The sequence below is a fragment of the Corvus moneduloides genome, chromosome 1, assembly GCF_009650955.1.
Source record: "Corvus moneduloides isolate bCorMon1 chromosome 1, bCorMon1.pri, whole genome shotgun sequence".
Taxonomy (NCBI): Eukaryota; Metazoa; Chordata; class Aves; order Passeriformes; family Corvidae; genus Corvus; species Corvus moneduloides.
Window position 1 is genome coordinate 77776656 of NC_045476.1, and position 14051 is coordinate 77790706.

The 14051-nt window shown below is 40.4% G+C and overlaps 1 protein-coding gene across 1 annotated transcript in view; it reads right to left on the reverse strand.

Moving 5' to 3' along the window:
- PHLPP1 (PH domain and leucine rich repeat protein phosphatase 1) overlaps nt 1-14051 on the reverse strand; it is a 141554-nt gene that overhangs the window by 31257 nt on the left and 96246 nt on the right. Inside the window, exons 5-7 of the mRNA XM_032117033.1 lie at nt 4537-4683; nt 3770-4000; nt 1556-1758 (exon numbers count right to left, since the gene is read on the reverse strand). Of these exons, the coding sequence (XP_031972924.1) occupies nt 1556-1758; nt 3770-4000; nt 4537-4683 (581 nt within the window). The remainder of the gene's footprint in view (nt 1-1555; nt 1759-3769; nt 4001-4536; nt 4684-14051) is intronic.

Below are 14051 nucleotides of genomic sequence, written 5' to 3' on the forward strand. Positions count from 1 at the left end.
TGTTCTGTAAGAACTATTTTAAGAGCTAACACCCAGAGATTTCAGAGTATGTCAATAACCTAAAAAATTTCTGAAGATCTGGACCTTTGTGAACCCTTTGTGAGTTCTGTTTCTTTATTACATCTTAGTACATTTGCTATGCTCCATTGTACTTGCTATGACAGACACTGCATAACTGATCAGGGACAAGAAACTGGAGGATTTTAAAAGTTTCATGGCAAATTCTCATTTTTTCCATTTTTGTCACAAGAGCTGCAATTTCACCTCCACCGCCCTCTGCCCAGAAGAGTCAGTAACAAGACTGCTCTACTTTTTTCTCACTAGTCACTTGAGATCTAAGTACGGGAAGGGAACCTCCCCACTCTGGAACAGCAAGTTACAGAATATCAGTCCTTTAGGTCATGGCAAGATCCACAGTATTTGTCAACACATTGTATGAGCCTTGGCATGCCTGTGGAGTTCCCAGTTGCAGGCAGCCTTACAGATCTTTCATAACACAACTATAGCTAGTAATGTTATTACTGAAGCAATCAAAATAGGGTTAATATCCTAAGGTTTTAGGGAGCTAGTGCTTAGTATTAAGCTTAAAAGAAACCCAAAAACCAAACAGACATTTATTTAAGCCTACAGAAAATCATATGAAGTGCAACTGTAACAAGCAGTTTCTTTGGAAGATGAGATGAAAACAAGGTGGCAGAGGCTGCAACGAGGGGACAGCCAGGGGGAACAGCAAGACCAAATAGGCAGTTGGTTGCAAGACATGGGTTGACTTGGATTCTCAGCCCACATTGAACAGCACATGCTCAGATTATGTTAACTTTTCTCATCTACAAAGATCCTGGCATGAATACTTAATGAAGGTGCAGGCTTAGATATTGCTAAGATGACAGCCTTTTAAAGGCAGTTCAGACTGCTCATCAAATTCACAGTTCTCCAACTTTGCATTTTCTTTATTCCATACTGAACTACTCCAAATGATAAAAATGGCAGTGCAAACTGAGTATTTTAAGTAATGCCAGTTTCCAGAGACAGATCAAACAGATCCTGTTCATGAAACACAGTTATTCACCTAAAGAAGGCTGCATTATTTCTATTATCAGATATGAGTAATGAAGTTACCATTATGAATTTCATAGCTTTCTGGACAGGGTAAGCAGCTAGAGCGAGGAGCAAAAATATATATTGTTTTGGTTTGTCTCCCAACTGGCCACTTGTTCAAACTTTCTCAGTGCAGGGAAAAGCAGTAAATTCCTCATTGGTTTTAGCAGAGCAACACATCAATGCAACTCAAACAACGGACAAATTCAAGAACCCTCCCTTACTGACACAGAGAAGAATTTCTAAGGTGTTCTCAGGTTCTTAGACCTCCAAATTGTGTTATTTGAAACTCGCTTCTAAAGCTCAGAACTGCCAGTAGCATGACACAGCACATGTGAAACCCTTTTATCTAGGACCACGTCAAGAGCCTCCCGATCACATGCACCGCACTCCAGAAGCACCCCACAGAGGACCAGGTACGATGACAATACCACAGCGGCCCTGAAAATGCACTTACCATTGCAGGAAGCGTACAGCGCTTTGAGAAAATACCCACTGATTTTGAGGGTCACCAGTTGATTCCGTTCACAGTGTAACACTTCAACGTTGTTAAAAACTGTTGCATCCAGCTCCCCAAGTTTGTTGTCTCGCAGATCCAGTTGGGTCACATGATGCAGAAAATCTATTTCATCAGCCTCCAATCTCCTGATTGAATTCAATCTTGCAGACAAAAAAAAAAAGGAGATTAGGTGTAGTTACGTGGCAGGCTCCTGCTGACAAACCACTGCCCACTCTACAATCAATCAGCTGCACTGGATTAAACTAGCATGCTTTCGGGTTCTGATCAAGGTTGATTTTTAATATTTTCCCCTTTGTTATGTTATGGTTTTCATCCTTTGAAAAGCAGGATGGCTATGCTCTGTAGCTTTATCCATCATGACAAAAGAATGATGACACCAAGCTCCTTTTTAAACTACTTTGAAAACTACTGATGAAAAGCTCTGCAAGAAGCTAAGTATTACTGTTACTGTGCCTATAAAAATAAAAGATGATCTGGCTGTTATTTGTGCCCAGTAGTTTGGAAAAGAACAAAACCTCTACAGTTCCTGCTGGCCTATCATCTTCTGGAAAAATCCAGCACATACAAATAACCAGCATGTATTGGAGACCCTTGCCTTACTGAAAGGCCATATTGAGATTTATGAATTCTCATATATTTGCTTCTCGCCTCTCCATGTTCCACAGCAAGCATATTCAGAGACCTGAAAATGCGTGTTGAAAGAAAACAAAGCAAAAATCCAAGACAACTGGGTCTGACAGATAAAGAGGACGGGTTTTATACATCTTCACTGCAGTGCATTGATGCTGTCAATACTCAGCAACTTCCCTAGAAGTTATAACTGAATGAGATTATCTATAACCCAGCAACTTTTAAGACTGCAGAGCACTCCAAAGAGATCAGTTCCAAATTCCCAGGTCTGAACAGAACACTAAAATCAGTATAGTAACTTCTGCTGGCCCACTAAGCCAGCTGAGCCCTCTCTAGAGCAGATAAGGACAAATACATGCAGTTCTGCTGTTGCTCCTGCTTTCAAAGCACTGCCCTCTGTGTAACAGTCGTGTTTTTAGAGTAGCTACATCTTCCAGTTAAAAGAATAATGGTAATATGTCCCCTCCAACACCACCTTACCTCTTCTATTTTCAATTTGCAAGCAGTGCTTCTTTTTGATTTCACTGATGCAAAGCACTTCATTGTACAGCAAATACGATATTTACTATTTCAGGTAGTGCCACGAAGAACCACTGTTCATTGCCAGGTGCAGAAAGGATGCAACAGACAATGAGAGAGCTGGAACTGCACTGCTGGAATTCATGGCCAGGTCAGCCACAAGATCCCTTCCCTGAGGCCCATTTATTTGCTTTTAACATATGTATAAACACACAGACATATTTTAACCCTGCCAGAAACACTTCAGAATTTATCTACCTATTTTAGCTAAACTTATGCTGGCCCTTCTTAGACGGCAGTCTGACAACTACACGGCAGTACAATAAAATAAGTTTTATCTTACTTTAGCTTAACTATGTGGTTCCAAAATTCACTGTTATATGGACCTCATGGTCCAGGCTCTGAATTGAGTCTTGACCAGCTGAATGCAGAATTTGTCTTCACAAAAGACGGTAAGAATAGAGAACCATCTCATACCAGAGCCATTTGTAATAAAGATCTGTTTGGACTCTTCTGAGGGTAGCAATAAAATCATGTTACTCATGGTGCACAAGGCCTTTTAACATAGCAAGAAATATTAAGGTATCTATTTTTGCCCTTTCACTTTCAATGCCCTTTTCTTCACCTCACAAGTCTGTAACATTTCAGATAGAAGCTTTTTGGATCAGGGACTATCATGTCTATTGCACTAACACTGCAGCAACAAGAACTCCAGGAATCACAAGCATCCCAGGCTCTGTTTTGTTTGATCCTTAGGTGTAAACATTCATTCCCCCTAAAACACACTTTTCTACCTATTGATCACCCTAAATGCTCCCACTTCCTCAAAGAAGAGTGCTAAGCCATGGCAAGTGCTGGGAGTTACACAACACCACCAGAAACATGGTTCAGTGGACAAACACAAGAGATTTACACCTAGAAGCAATTCTGACAGCCAAGGAGAAGCCATTTCAACACAGATAATTCAGGCTCACTTATTCTTCCCCTTTTCCAAATACCTACCTTAGATCCACATGCTTAATATGTGGCATCCTTTTTAACACCTGTAGGTTCAGGGTATCCATGCAGTTTCCGGACATACAGAGCTTATCCATGGCAGTCAGCTTCTCCAGCACTCCAGGAATGTCAGTGAACTCATTGAAGGACAGACTCACATAGCTGAGTTGATGCATATGCTCCAATTCATCAGGAAGGGACTGGAGAAAGTTGCCATCCAGCAAAAATGTCTGCAAGCTATTAGAAGAGGGGAAAGGAGAGTGAAGAAAGTGAGTGACCTGTTAAATCACATTTCCTTCCTATAAACACACAAATCTGCTGCAGTTACAGTGACATAAAATATACAAAAGGGCAGCAGAAAGAAAAATGTTAATGAATAACGCTGTAACATCTGCTACAGAAGATATCCACCAAATAATTACAAGCTTTGGCAACTATGACACGTAGGCTGTTACACAGTTCTATCTTCAAACATCTCCAGAACTACAATTTGTATGACAGCTGAAGAACATAAGCAAGAAGGCTTAAAGATTTTCTTCAGCATGAAGGTGACCCTTGTGCCAAATGCTGGAGACTAGAAGAGCTCTGAGGCACAAAGCGTGCTTTCCCTCCATCCACAATTGCTTCCAGATGGATCTACAAGCCAGTCTACTCTGACAAAAGCCAGTACGTTTAAACTGTTCCTCATAGCAGGAGTATGTAGAGGCATGAAACTGCTTGTTGCCTTTACTGTTCTCAGGCTGTGTATGTGAAAGTTATAAGAAAGTACTTGCTTGTGCATTTCGCCTACAACTGCTGGAATGCTTCTGAGGGCATTGCAGGACACGTTGAGTTCAGTCAGGGTTGGGATACCACAGACTGCCAGTGGGAAGTCTCCTAAGTTATTATTCGAAAGGTTAAGGCTCTTCAATTTGGTGAATCTAAAATGAGGTAAGAAAAAGTAAAGGAAACAAATAAGTAATCCACACCAAGTTGCCTCACAATAATTAATACAAAGCAAGTTTGGTTATGTAAATACAAATCACATGCATTTTTAGTTTATATGCTCATAACAACCAGGGAAACTACCAGGCACTCAAGTTCAACACCACTTGTAAGAGTTCACTCGTGTTAAGCTGACAAACAGACCCTCCTGAATAACACATTAAATGTATTTTGCAGTGAGTGCAACAAAGAACAAACCCCTTGCCATCCTTATGATATATTTCACTTCTGTGGCATCTCACCATGTACTAAAGCATTGCTATTTTCCTGAACACATTTTTTTGGTAGTAAAACTACCGCTGTGACACAGGTTACAAGGTACAGGGAAACTCTCAGACTATTTGAACACTAATTATTTGTGGTGCTGCTGACCTGTGCTCAGGTCCATTCATGTTTGCCTTCCAAACAAAAATTCTCATTAGAATAGACTGGTTTGAATACAACTGGGAAATGGGTTGAATTAAAGCAGAATTTAGCAAGGCTTCTGTAGTGACAGAGGCAAAATTTTGTCCTTGACATGTCACAGAACTCTTAAAAGCCCCTTGATTTATCACATCAGCCAGAAAAGCAACTTGCATGTGTTTGCCTTATTAAAAATGACCAAAACCATTTAAACAAAAAACCCAAGAAGGGGACAATCCAATTAGCCAGCCTGCATGTTCAGCAACATTATTATGGTTGCCTGACAACCACTGGGAGGTGTGCCTACAGCCAAGTAAAAGGATGAATGAAAAGATCTGTGTCAGATTCCGATAGATGGGAGGAAGTTCCTTTTCTGGCACGGCTTATACCAGGACATTTTATTTGGACTTAATTTTCCCTTCATTAAGGATCAAGTCCTTTACTTGTGTGAGCAGGCTTTTACATAACTTGGCAATGGAAGCCAAACTGCACCTGTGAGTGCTGCTATTCCACATAAAAGTAATCTCCAGCAGCATGTGCCAGTGTATCCATAGCCTCTGTATCAGCCCAGCACATTCCTACCTCAGGGAACTTTGTCCTCCTCCAACCAGAAAACATGGACAGCAAATGCATCAAGCATTAAAAGGTTAAAGAGTTTTAATAACAAGACTTAAAAATCCCTAGCAGCTACGGAAATCAACTGGCACACACCTTTAGTATTACCTAAGTCAAACTCATGTCACTGACTAAAATTCAACTGAAATCATAAGCAGCACCTTTGTACGGTACTTCAGTGGGGGCTGCTGAGCCCCAAAGACAGGCTGTAAACACATAACATTTACACAGGCTGGCAGCAAGCAAGGGAATGCTGTACTCTCTAGTGGTATTCTGGTGCAATGTTGGCAGGAGAAAAAAAAAAGTAGAAAAGTCATTGCCAGAGTTATCACAAATTTTGAACACCCTGTGCCATGCTGAAGGCAGAAAAGTTTGGAACAAAGTTAGATGGAGACTAAAGGAAATCTTGGAATCAAATTAGTGCTGCAGGGGAAGAAATACTACTGTGCAGAAACAATGACTAGTCTATCTCTAAAGGGAGAACTGTAAATTAAAAAGGAGGCAAGAGTAAGTTAACTGATGTCAATAAGGGCTGCTAGCCAGAAAAATAAATATGCACATTTTTAACACTATACCTTCATAGTCCTCTATTTTGAGAGAAAGGACTTAAAAATCTTGAACCTAGAACTGAAACACACAATCCTGGCATTTATCTTGAAGACAACTGTAGGTTTACGGCACAGATACACTGCCTTGAAATTTGGGGTGTTTCTGTGGTGGAACAACTGTCCCACATCATCCTCAAAGTTAGCTGCAAATACAAACAAGACTGCTCCAAGCAGTGGACTCTGAGCCTTTAGAATATTTTTTCCCAGTATTTAGGCAAGTACAAAAATAGTAGTAAAGATAGGAAGATTAAAGCAAAATAACTAAGCTGCTGGAAAAACATCAAAACGTAACCTTTCCAATTTTCAAGCCAACCATGAAAAAAAATTAACTCATTTAACAATCACACTGAGGCTACAGCCTTTACCTGTGCCACTCTGTAGTCTCAAAAGGATAGTCTCAGGGCTTTTGTCCACTAAACAATATTCTAGAAAATCCCAAACACAATATTGAAATAAAATTACAGAAGATCAAACTAACAGAGGAAAGAGGACTGGGGTAGCAGGTGGTAAAAGAAGCTAAGAAGTACAATAACTAACTTCAGTGTAGTGTTCAGCTTCAAGGTTTTCTGCATACATTCTTGGGCATAACTGCCCTCGGTCAAAGAGGGGGAGGGAGGAAAAAAACTCCCCTTCCCCAACATATCTGGATTACATCTCCACTACTCTAATGTATGTTGTGATGTGTGCTTATGAAAGGTCTTTGATGAGTAATCTAACTACTCAGGACACAAACTGAACTGGTTAACAGGTCTATGAAGTACGTAAGAGAGGATAAATAGTACATCCAGTATTGGATAAATTCGTACAAAATGCACATAGAAGTGTACATCAAAAAATCCACAAATGAAAATGACTTGTTAAATCCTATTTACAGAAACACTGAAAGACAGACACCATAGTCTAAGTTAAAGTTAAGAGACTAATTTAAGACATCTGGCTGGAAGGAGGTATCTTCTTCCCCCATTGCAAACACATTCACTTAGAAAATGCTAAAGTCCTATTTCTTCTCATGGAGCACTGTCAAGTGCAGAATATTACTGAGCCAAACTAGCAGGCATTTCCTCAAAGGGTAAGATCTAAGTCTACCTCTCATCTTTGGTCACTCACTTCCCACTATCCACATCGCACACAGGCTGGTACACGTCCATTATGGAGCACTGCCATGCTGCACATTTAAAATGCTGAATTGTTTATAGTGCTTCTTATATCTGGACAGATTTACAGTCAGTCACACCAGTATCACTTGTACATCACATCAATATAAATAAGGTAGGAGAGAAGTATTTACAGACTCAAGTTTTCTGCTGCGGCTGAGTTTGCAAAGCGTCAGGCTTCCAATAGACTTTACAGTGCAACATCTTTGCTGTTCTTTCACATTCAAATCTTTACTCCTATCAGAAGCAGGCACACATAACAATGCTGCCCACATGGCATTGCTAGAAAGAAAAAAAGGCGTAACATTGCTCGTTTGAGGCATGACAGTGTAATAACCCCATATCAAGTCCATACATATGCTTTTTGTCCTCTTCTCCCTTCTTCCACAGTTCCAGATTTTGTTATCTCTTAGTAAAAGTCAGCCTGAAGAACAGCATCTCTCAATACACTATGCTCAGTTAGCTTACTAAGCTTTCTATTGTAATGGCCAATATACAAACACTCACTTTGCTGAACAAAAATAGCCCTCCTTTAAGCTAGAGCAAAATGTTGACATGTCAACCCTTGGGTTTAAACATACAATATGACTGAACACTAATTGCCCTAACTGAGCCAAAAACTGCCCACTTATTTAATCCTGAAGCTGCCACTTCAGGAAGGGCTTTAGTTTGACATACGCAAAATAAGGAGAGGGACTAATAAGAGAAGTTTGTATTATGGCAAAGCAGTGAACTGACTGACGTGCTAATTTCAAATTCAGACCCACCTGGTGTGAACAGCAGAGGAATTTCCATCACACAGTACAGCATTTGTGTTGCACTATGTTTGGGGCAAGGGGAATAGTGTATTCCAACTGGCAGTCATCCACCATCATTGAAATGCAGCCATAACAGACTCTTGTGATAAAACTGGTCTTGCCTTACTCTTACCAAAATCAATTAAAAAGCAGTATTTTACTGTAGGGTATGCCCAGCCACTGCCCTGGAGGGATGTCTGCTGAGATAAGAGATTGCATAATCGCCCAGCAGGACTCCCTGGAAAGGCAACCACTTCTTTAGTCACGGCGAGAAAAGACAGACCCAGAATCCTCTGGGAGACCCTGTGCGGATCCCTTGTAACCCACTGGCCTTTACCCTCTGGCACCCACCCCCTGTATCCCTATAAAGCGAGCCCCCTCCCCCTGCCCCTGTGAGGAGAGAACGCTCGCCCTAGCTCCCCTTCGCCGGAGTGCAGAATCAGCTACTCGAGCCTCTCGTCTCTCTCTGGCCTGGTCTGGCCTGGAGGCTGCCCTGCAGAGAGCTGAGCTGAAATCACCAGCTGACAATCACTAAAGAGCTGACAGCTTCTGCAAGGGCCCTCCTGGCCAGCAGCTGAGGGAAGACACCGGGCCTCGGGAAGGCGATTCCTTTTGGGACCATCTCTCTGGACCGGTCACCTCTTCCTCGGTCAGAGCTACTGACCCCTCACCAGCTGTCATATTTTACTACACCTGAAAGGGAAGGTGTGGCTTAATAAAGAACTCAGTCTAAGGAAAACAATCACTTTTCCAAACGTATCTCCAGAACCTGGGCTCTCATGACTGTCCTGTGGTTACAGCTCAGTATTATTTTCAAGCAGCAACAGAAGTGTCCCCCAGTTTCAGCACCATTTCTGAACAGAACGATGGCGTTTGCCTTGCAGTGCTGTGACAAGTTTTGGAACTAAACTAAAACTTGCCACCTTCTTGAACACCGGCTACTCTGGCCAATTACTTAATCATGAGGAGAATTTCCATAAAATTCTGCCACGGCAGCTTCCTCCTTGGAAATAAAAGGTGCAATTTACTCCCTTTTTGCAGTTGTGTTGGATTCCCCATCCACAGCCTTACTGCCTAAGGGAGCTGCTAGCCTAGTGCCAGAAATACTGTCACACCATTCCCCTTCCAGAAAGGTGTCATTGCAAAAGTCTTAAATTACTAAGACAATTCAAATGAACAAATAATCGGATGTTAAGTCAAATTCAGACTACCTCCAAACTTAAAAACAATAAAGCTTTTATTATATTACATGGTTGGTAAGACTACCATAAAGACAAGAGAACCAAATATATGGTTTTTTAGTGGAAATAACCTGAACCTACACTACTGCACAAGGCAGTTCTCAATTTCTGCACATACCTACCATGCACTGCTTCATATAGGGAGAATGACTGACCTCGGAGGAAGGACAAAATTCTTAGGAAGAAACACTGAAAATATATTCACTTCCTCTCTAATGGAAATTTATAATTGAAAAACAAAAGCATTAACTAGGGGTGGACTTCCAAACTGAGACATGTTTAACTACATGAAAAGAAACCCTTACTTTGGAAGCCATATTAGAAAAAAGTACACAAGTAAACTGAAGACTGATACACAATAACTGGATTCCACAAATACGTTCACTTGTTGAAACATTACTTGGAAGAGATACTGCTGTACTTACCCTTACAGTTCACTAAAGTGAATCCAATTAATCCAAGTGCAATTTCTACTTTTAGACTCCACTATTTTAAAAAATGCTATTTTTATAGCCTGTATCTTACTGCCATTTATTTTTCTCATCCCACTATTAAGTTCACTGTTCAAATTCAAAAAATAAAGTTTAAAAATTCAATGTGTTTCAGGCATTAAAACAATTTTGCAACTGTCCCCACTTAGTTGTTTGCAGAGACTTAATTTTATGATTTCATTTTTCTTTAATTAAGTGTCACTGATTTTTGCTAGGTGTTCACGAGAACACTTTCTTGAAATCACAAAGATACACAGGAGTTAAGGAGAACACAGTCATGAAAGTTCGGGAAGATGCACTAACAAAAGCAAACTCTTTCTTCAATATCTTTACAAGTTGGATAAAACAAAAGCAGTCAAGTTACATAAACAACAAACTCCAAGTGCCATCTTTAGCATTACAAATATTAAAAACAAAAATAAATTCCAATGCTACAGAGATGAGAAAATAAGTGTAGCACACAAATCTAGCAAGCACTCGATGGAGTTTGTTACGAGTAGACCTGTGTTATCAATACCACATCAACCTTTCCTCTTGCCCTGCTGCTTAGATGGCTGCACTTCAGTGTTTGACTTCAAGTGAAAGAGGAGAAACTATATAAAAGTAAGGTTTCCTCCTCTCCAAGACCAACAGAGTTGTGACAGGAAGCCCCCTGCATCTTCACATACCATGGAGAAAGCAAAGGTAGCAATGCTCCACATACTAAGAATCATTTGAATATTAAAAAAAAAAACCCAACCAAAACCCAAGCCACCAACCCAAAAATTAAGGGGGGGAGGGGGGGAAGGAGAAAGCTCAAATACTTCCAAGTGCATCTACTGGCAGCGCCCTGTGGGGCCTGGCAAGGGGGAAGATGCATAAGTGACATTCATTAAACCATCCAACTTTCTCCACTAACCGCAGCTTCATACACTAATAGCAATAATCACAAGAAGTACCTCAATGCGCTTTGAGGCCAGCCAAGCGGCAGGCTGGAGACTTCCCTCCCTGCTCCTCAATCTCCAGGTACAAGTTAAGATCAAGCTGCATTTCACACTGACTTCTGGCAACCTTGCCTGCTGGGTTCATACCAGTTAGGTTGGCAATACTGGTTCCCCCTCACTTCCATGCATTCTCTGAACAAAGATTACATTTTAAATTACCTTCTTACTGCACAATGAATTTGTAAGGAGGGTTTAGCTTGAGGTTGCCTGAAATCCTGAGTTTTCAGATAAAAATCAGAAGTTGCAAGGGAATTCAGAAATACTTGCATCAGTAATTCAGAGTGCTCTAGCCTTCTCATAACCTAGAGATGCATCTTCAAATTTCTGCCACTATCCCTGAAGAGTTTCAACTGAGATGCCAGAGAAGGCAGCTCATTTCTAAAAGGGCTCTGGGAGAGAAAAGGTACCCACTGATGTTAAAATAAAAATCCATATAATCACTGCCAACAATAAACAACCACAATCAGAATAATAATTCATTCTTTAGATAAAACTGGCAAGCATACTTTCACTTATTTTTAAAACAACTTTTTGTCTTATTACATCTCCCTTTTCTTTTTCTTATGTTTCTTTTAAATCTGCAACAGTGTTATCTTAAAAATCCACATACTGATAACTTACTTTTCAACGTTAACAAGAAAATAATATTCTTTATGCCAACCACTTTTTCCAACAACGCCAACTGAAACAATTACTTATAAAGTGATCTCAGTCAACAGTAAATAAAGACTATGGTCTAGTCTTTTGCTTCAAACCCAGAGCAACAGTACTCTGCAAAATTAGCAAGCCTGAACTCTTGTTAGCATTTCAACTGGGGAAGCTCCTCTCTTATCCTAAAGAGAAACATCCTTCCTGTAATTTTAAAAAAGATTCTGTGAGGGAGAATAATTTTGTAGCATCATCAATATGTAGCATCATTTGCTACTTTTTTCAGCACAGATGAATTTTCAGATGGCTTACTTGTATATGTAGTATGAAATAAGTATTCCCTAATAAGCAGGAAAAGAGAGATGTAGCTGTATTTATCTTTCAATATTCAGACAGTTCAGTTATGGAAGTTCACAGCTGCAGAGCATCTACAGCAACAAAAGGGGGGTTGAGTGGACAGCAAAACAAGCAGAAGTGCAGCTTCTGGGAAAAAAGTGCATCTACACCTCTGTACACCTTCAGATGCCATGTACTGAGCAGGACTAAACATTTTATTCATAAATGCAACAAATTATATTATTTTAACAACTGAAAGAAGCAACTGCATAAACAGAACCAGAAATTCCTTTTTCGCCCGATACATTCCTGACTGTACCTGCCACGTCAGTGCATATGTCAGCATGTCATTACTATGACCCAGCTGCTTGCAAGTCTACTCAGTGGGTGGCTGAAAAGTTGGTGTTTTATTGTGTCTTTGACAGACTTGTTTTGAAATCCAGCATTCATTAAATTACCACCTAAAGTGATTTATTAAGAGGAACTGCAGCACCAAGAACTGCTTACAGCAAGACAAATTTTCCTAGACTGCCTTGCTAACCAGGTTTTATTTAAAAATTGTACCAGGAAGGGTAGGTATATAAATGCCAATGTGTTTTGCTCACAACATCCAAGCACATGGTTATTTTGGAGCCTTAAATACTTCTAGGCTTGATTCAGTGGTGCTGTGCCTCGTGTGCGGCTGCAATTTAGCAATTCCTCATTTTGTATAAAAGCCAACAGTACCAAATCAGAACAGCAAAGACTTGCTTTCCAGTGATTTGAAAGAACACGGGTGAACAAAAAAAGACTTTTGGTTTATTCAGTGAAGTTTTACTTTGCACAACCCCTATAAATACGAAAATGGTTTTATGGAATTGGATTAAAAAGAAAAAATAAATGAATTAGACAACGTGTGTTCACAGGAATGACAAGCCTCACTTTACACACATTTTGATACTGGGTTTCACTAATAATTTCAAAACATATGGTGCTCTTCTTCTTGCTAGATATTTGTGCATTTACTCACTACAGAAAAGCAGACTTACTAGGAGTCGAGCTGGCACAAAGCCTTTTGGGAACACAAGTACAACTCAAGTTTTCCCACCCGAAAGAGAAGCCAGTTCTGTGTTTCTTAGGGCAGGAAGGAGAATGGCTGGGGAATACACTCCAGGGTCAGGCTCATGCTTTTGCTGCAGTAGGGAGGCAAAAGACAACTGATGGGGCACAGCTTTTCCTAACCCTCAGCAGGAACTACCACAACTTCACACAGCCCTTCCCACTGGCACAGCAATAGAAACAGCGGCAACAGCTTCCAGCTACTCACTGCCTGGGTGATGCCACCTGTGCTGGGTGAAGATAAGGCTGGGGGACATCAAACAAGCAAAGGGAAACATCAAGGGCATGAGTTTGTGTTGCACCAACTCGGATCCACCAAAACAGCACTGTGTAACCTAATTTTTTTTTTCCTCCAGAAGTTCCCAGACCTGCCTCGTGCCTTTTTGCCAAGCTCAAAGCAGTGGAAGCAGAGCAGACTATTACTTGCTGACAAAATAGGACCAGCTCACAGAAGAATGAGAGGAAAACAGTTTTACACCACTTCAGTTATATGCCACTTCTCCAGATTTTCCTTATGCAGAATCTCAGAAAACAGGAGAGTTATATTTTGTCACCTGAACTCTTTCACTCTTGTATGTTCAGGCTCACGTTAGTGAGAAAAATTTTAACAGGTTATTAACTATCAGCAAGACTCACCAGCTGTTCCTACAACTGCAGTACGAAGAGAACATTGAACAGAGAATGAACATTGCCCATCACATTAATAAACAATGCTTTCTAATCCCAAACAGAGTTAGTTGTAGGTACACGGAGAAATCCAAATCTATTCCAAACAGAAATTAGCTGTAGGTACATGGACAAAGCATAATCAAGTATCTCCTTTATACCTTCTGATATTTAAAAAGGAAAAATTATAGTAAGTCATTAAAATAAGAGACATTGATTATTTGTCCATGTTCATAGCTAGTTTATGCTAAAATTCCACTTGCTA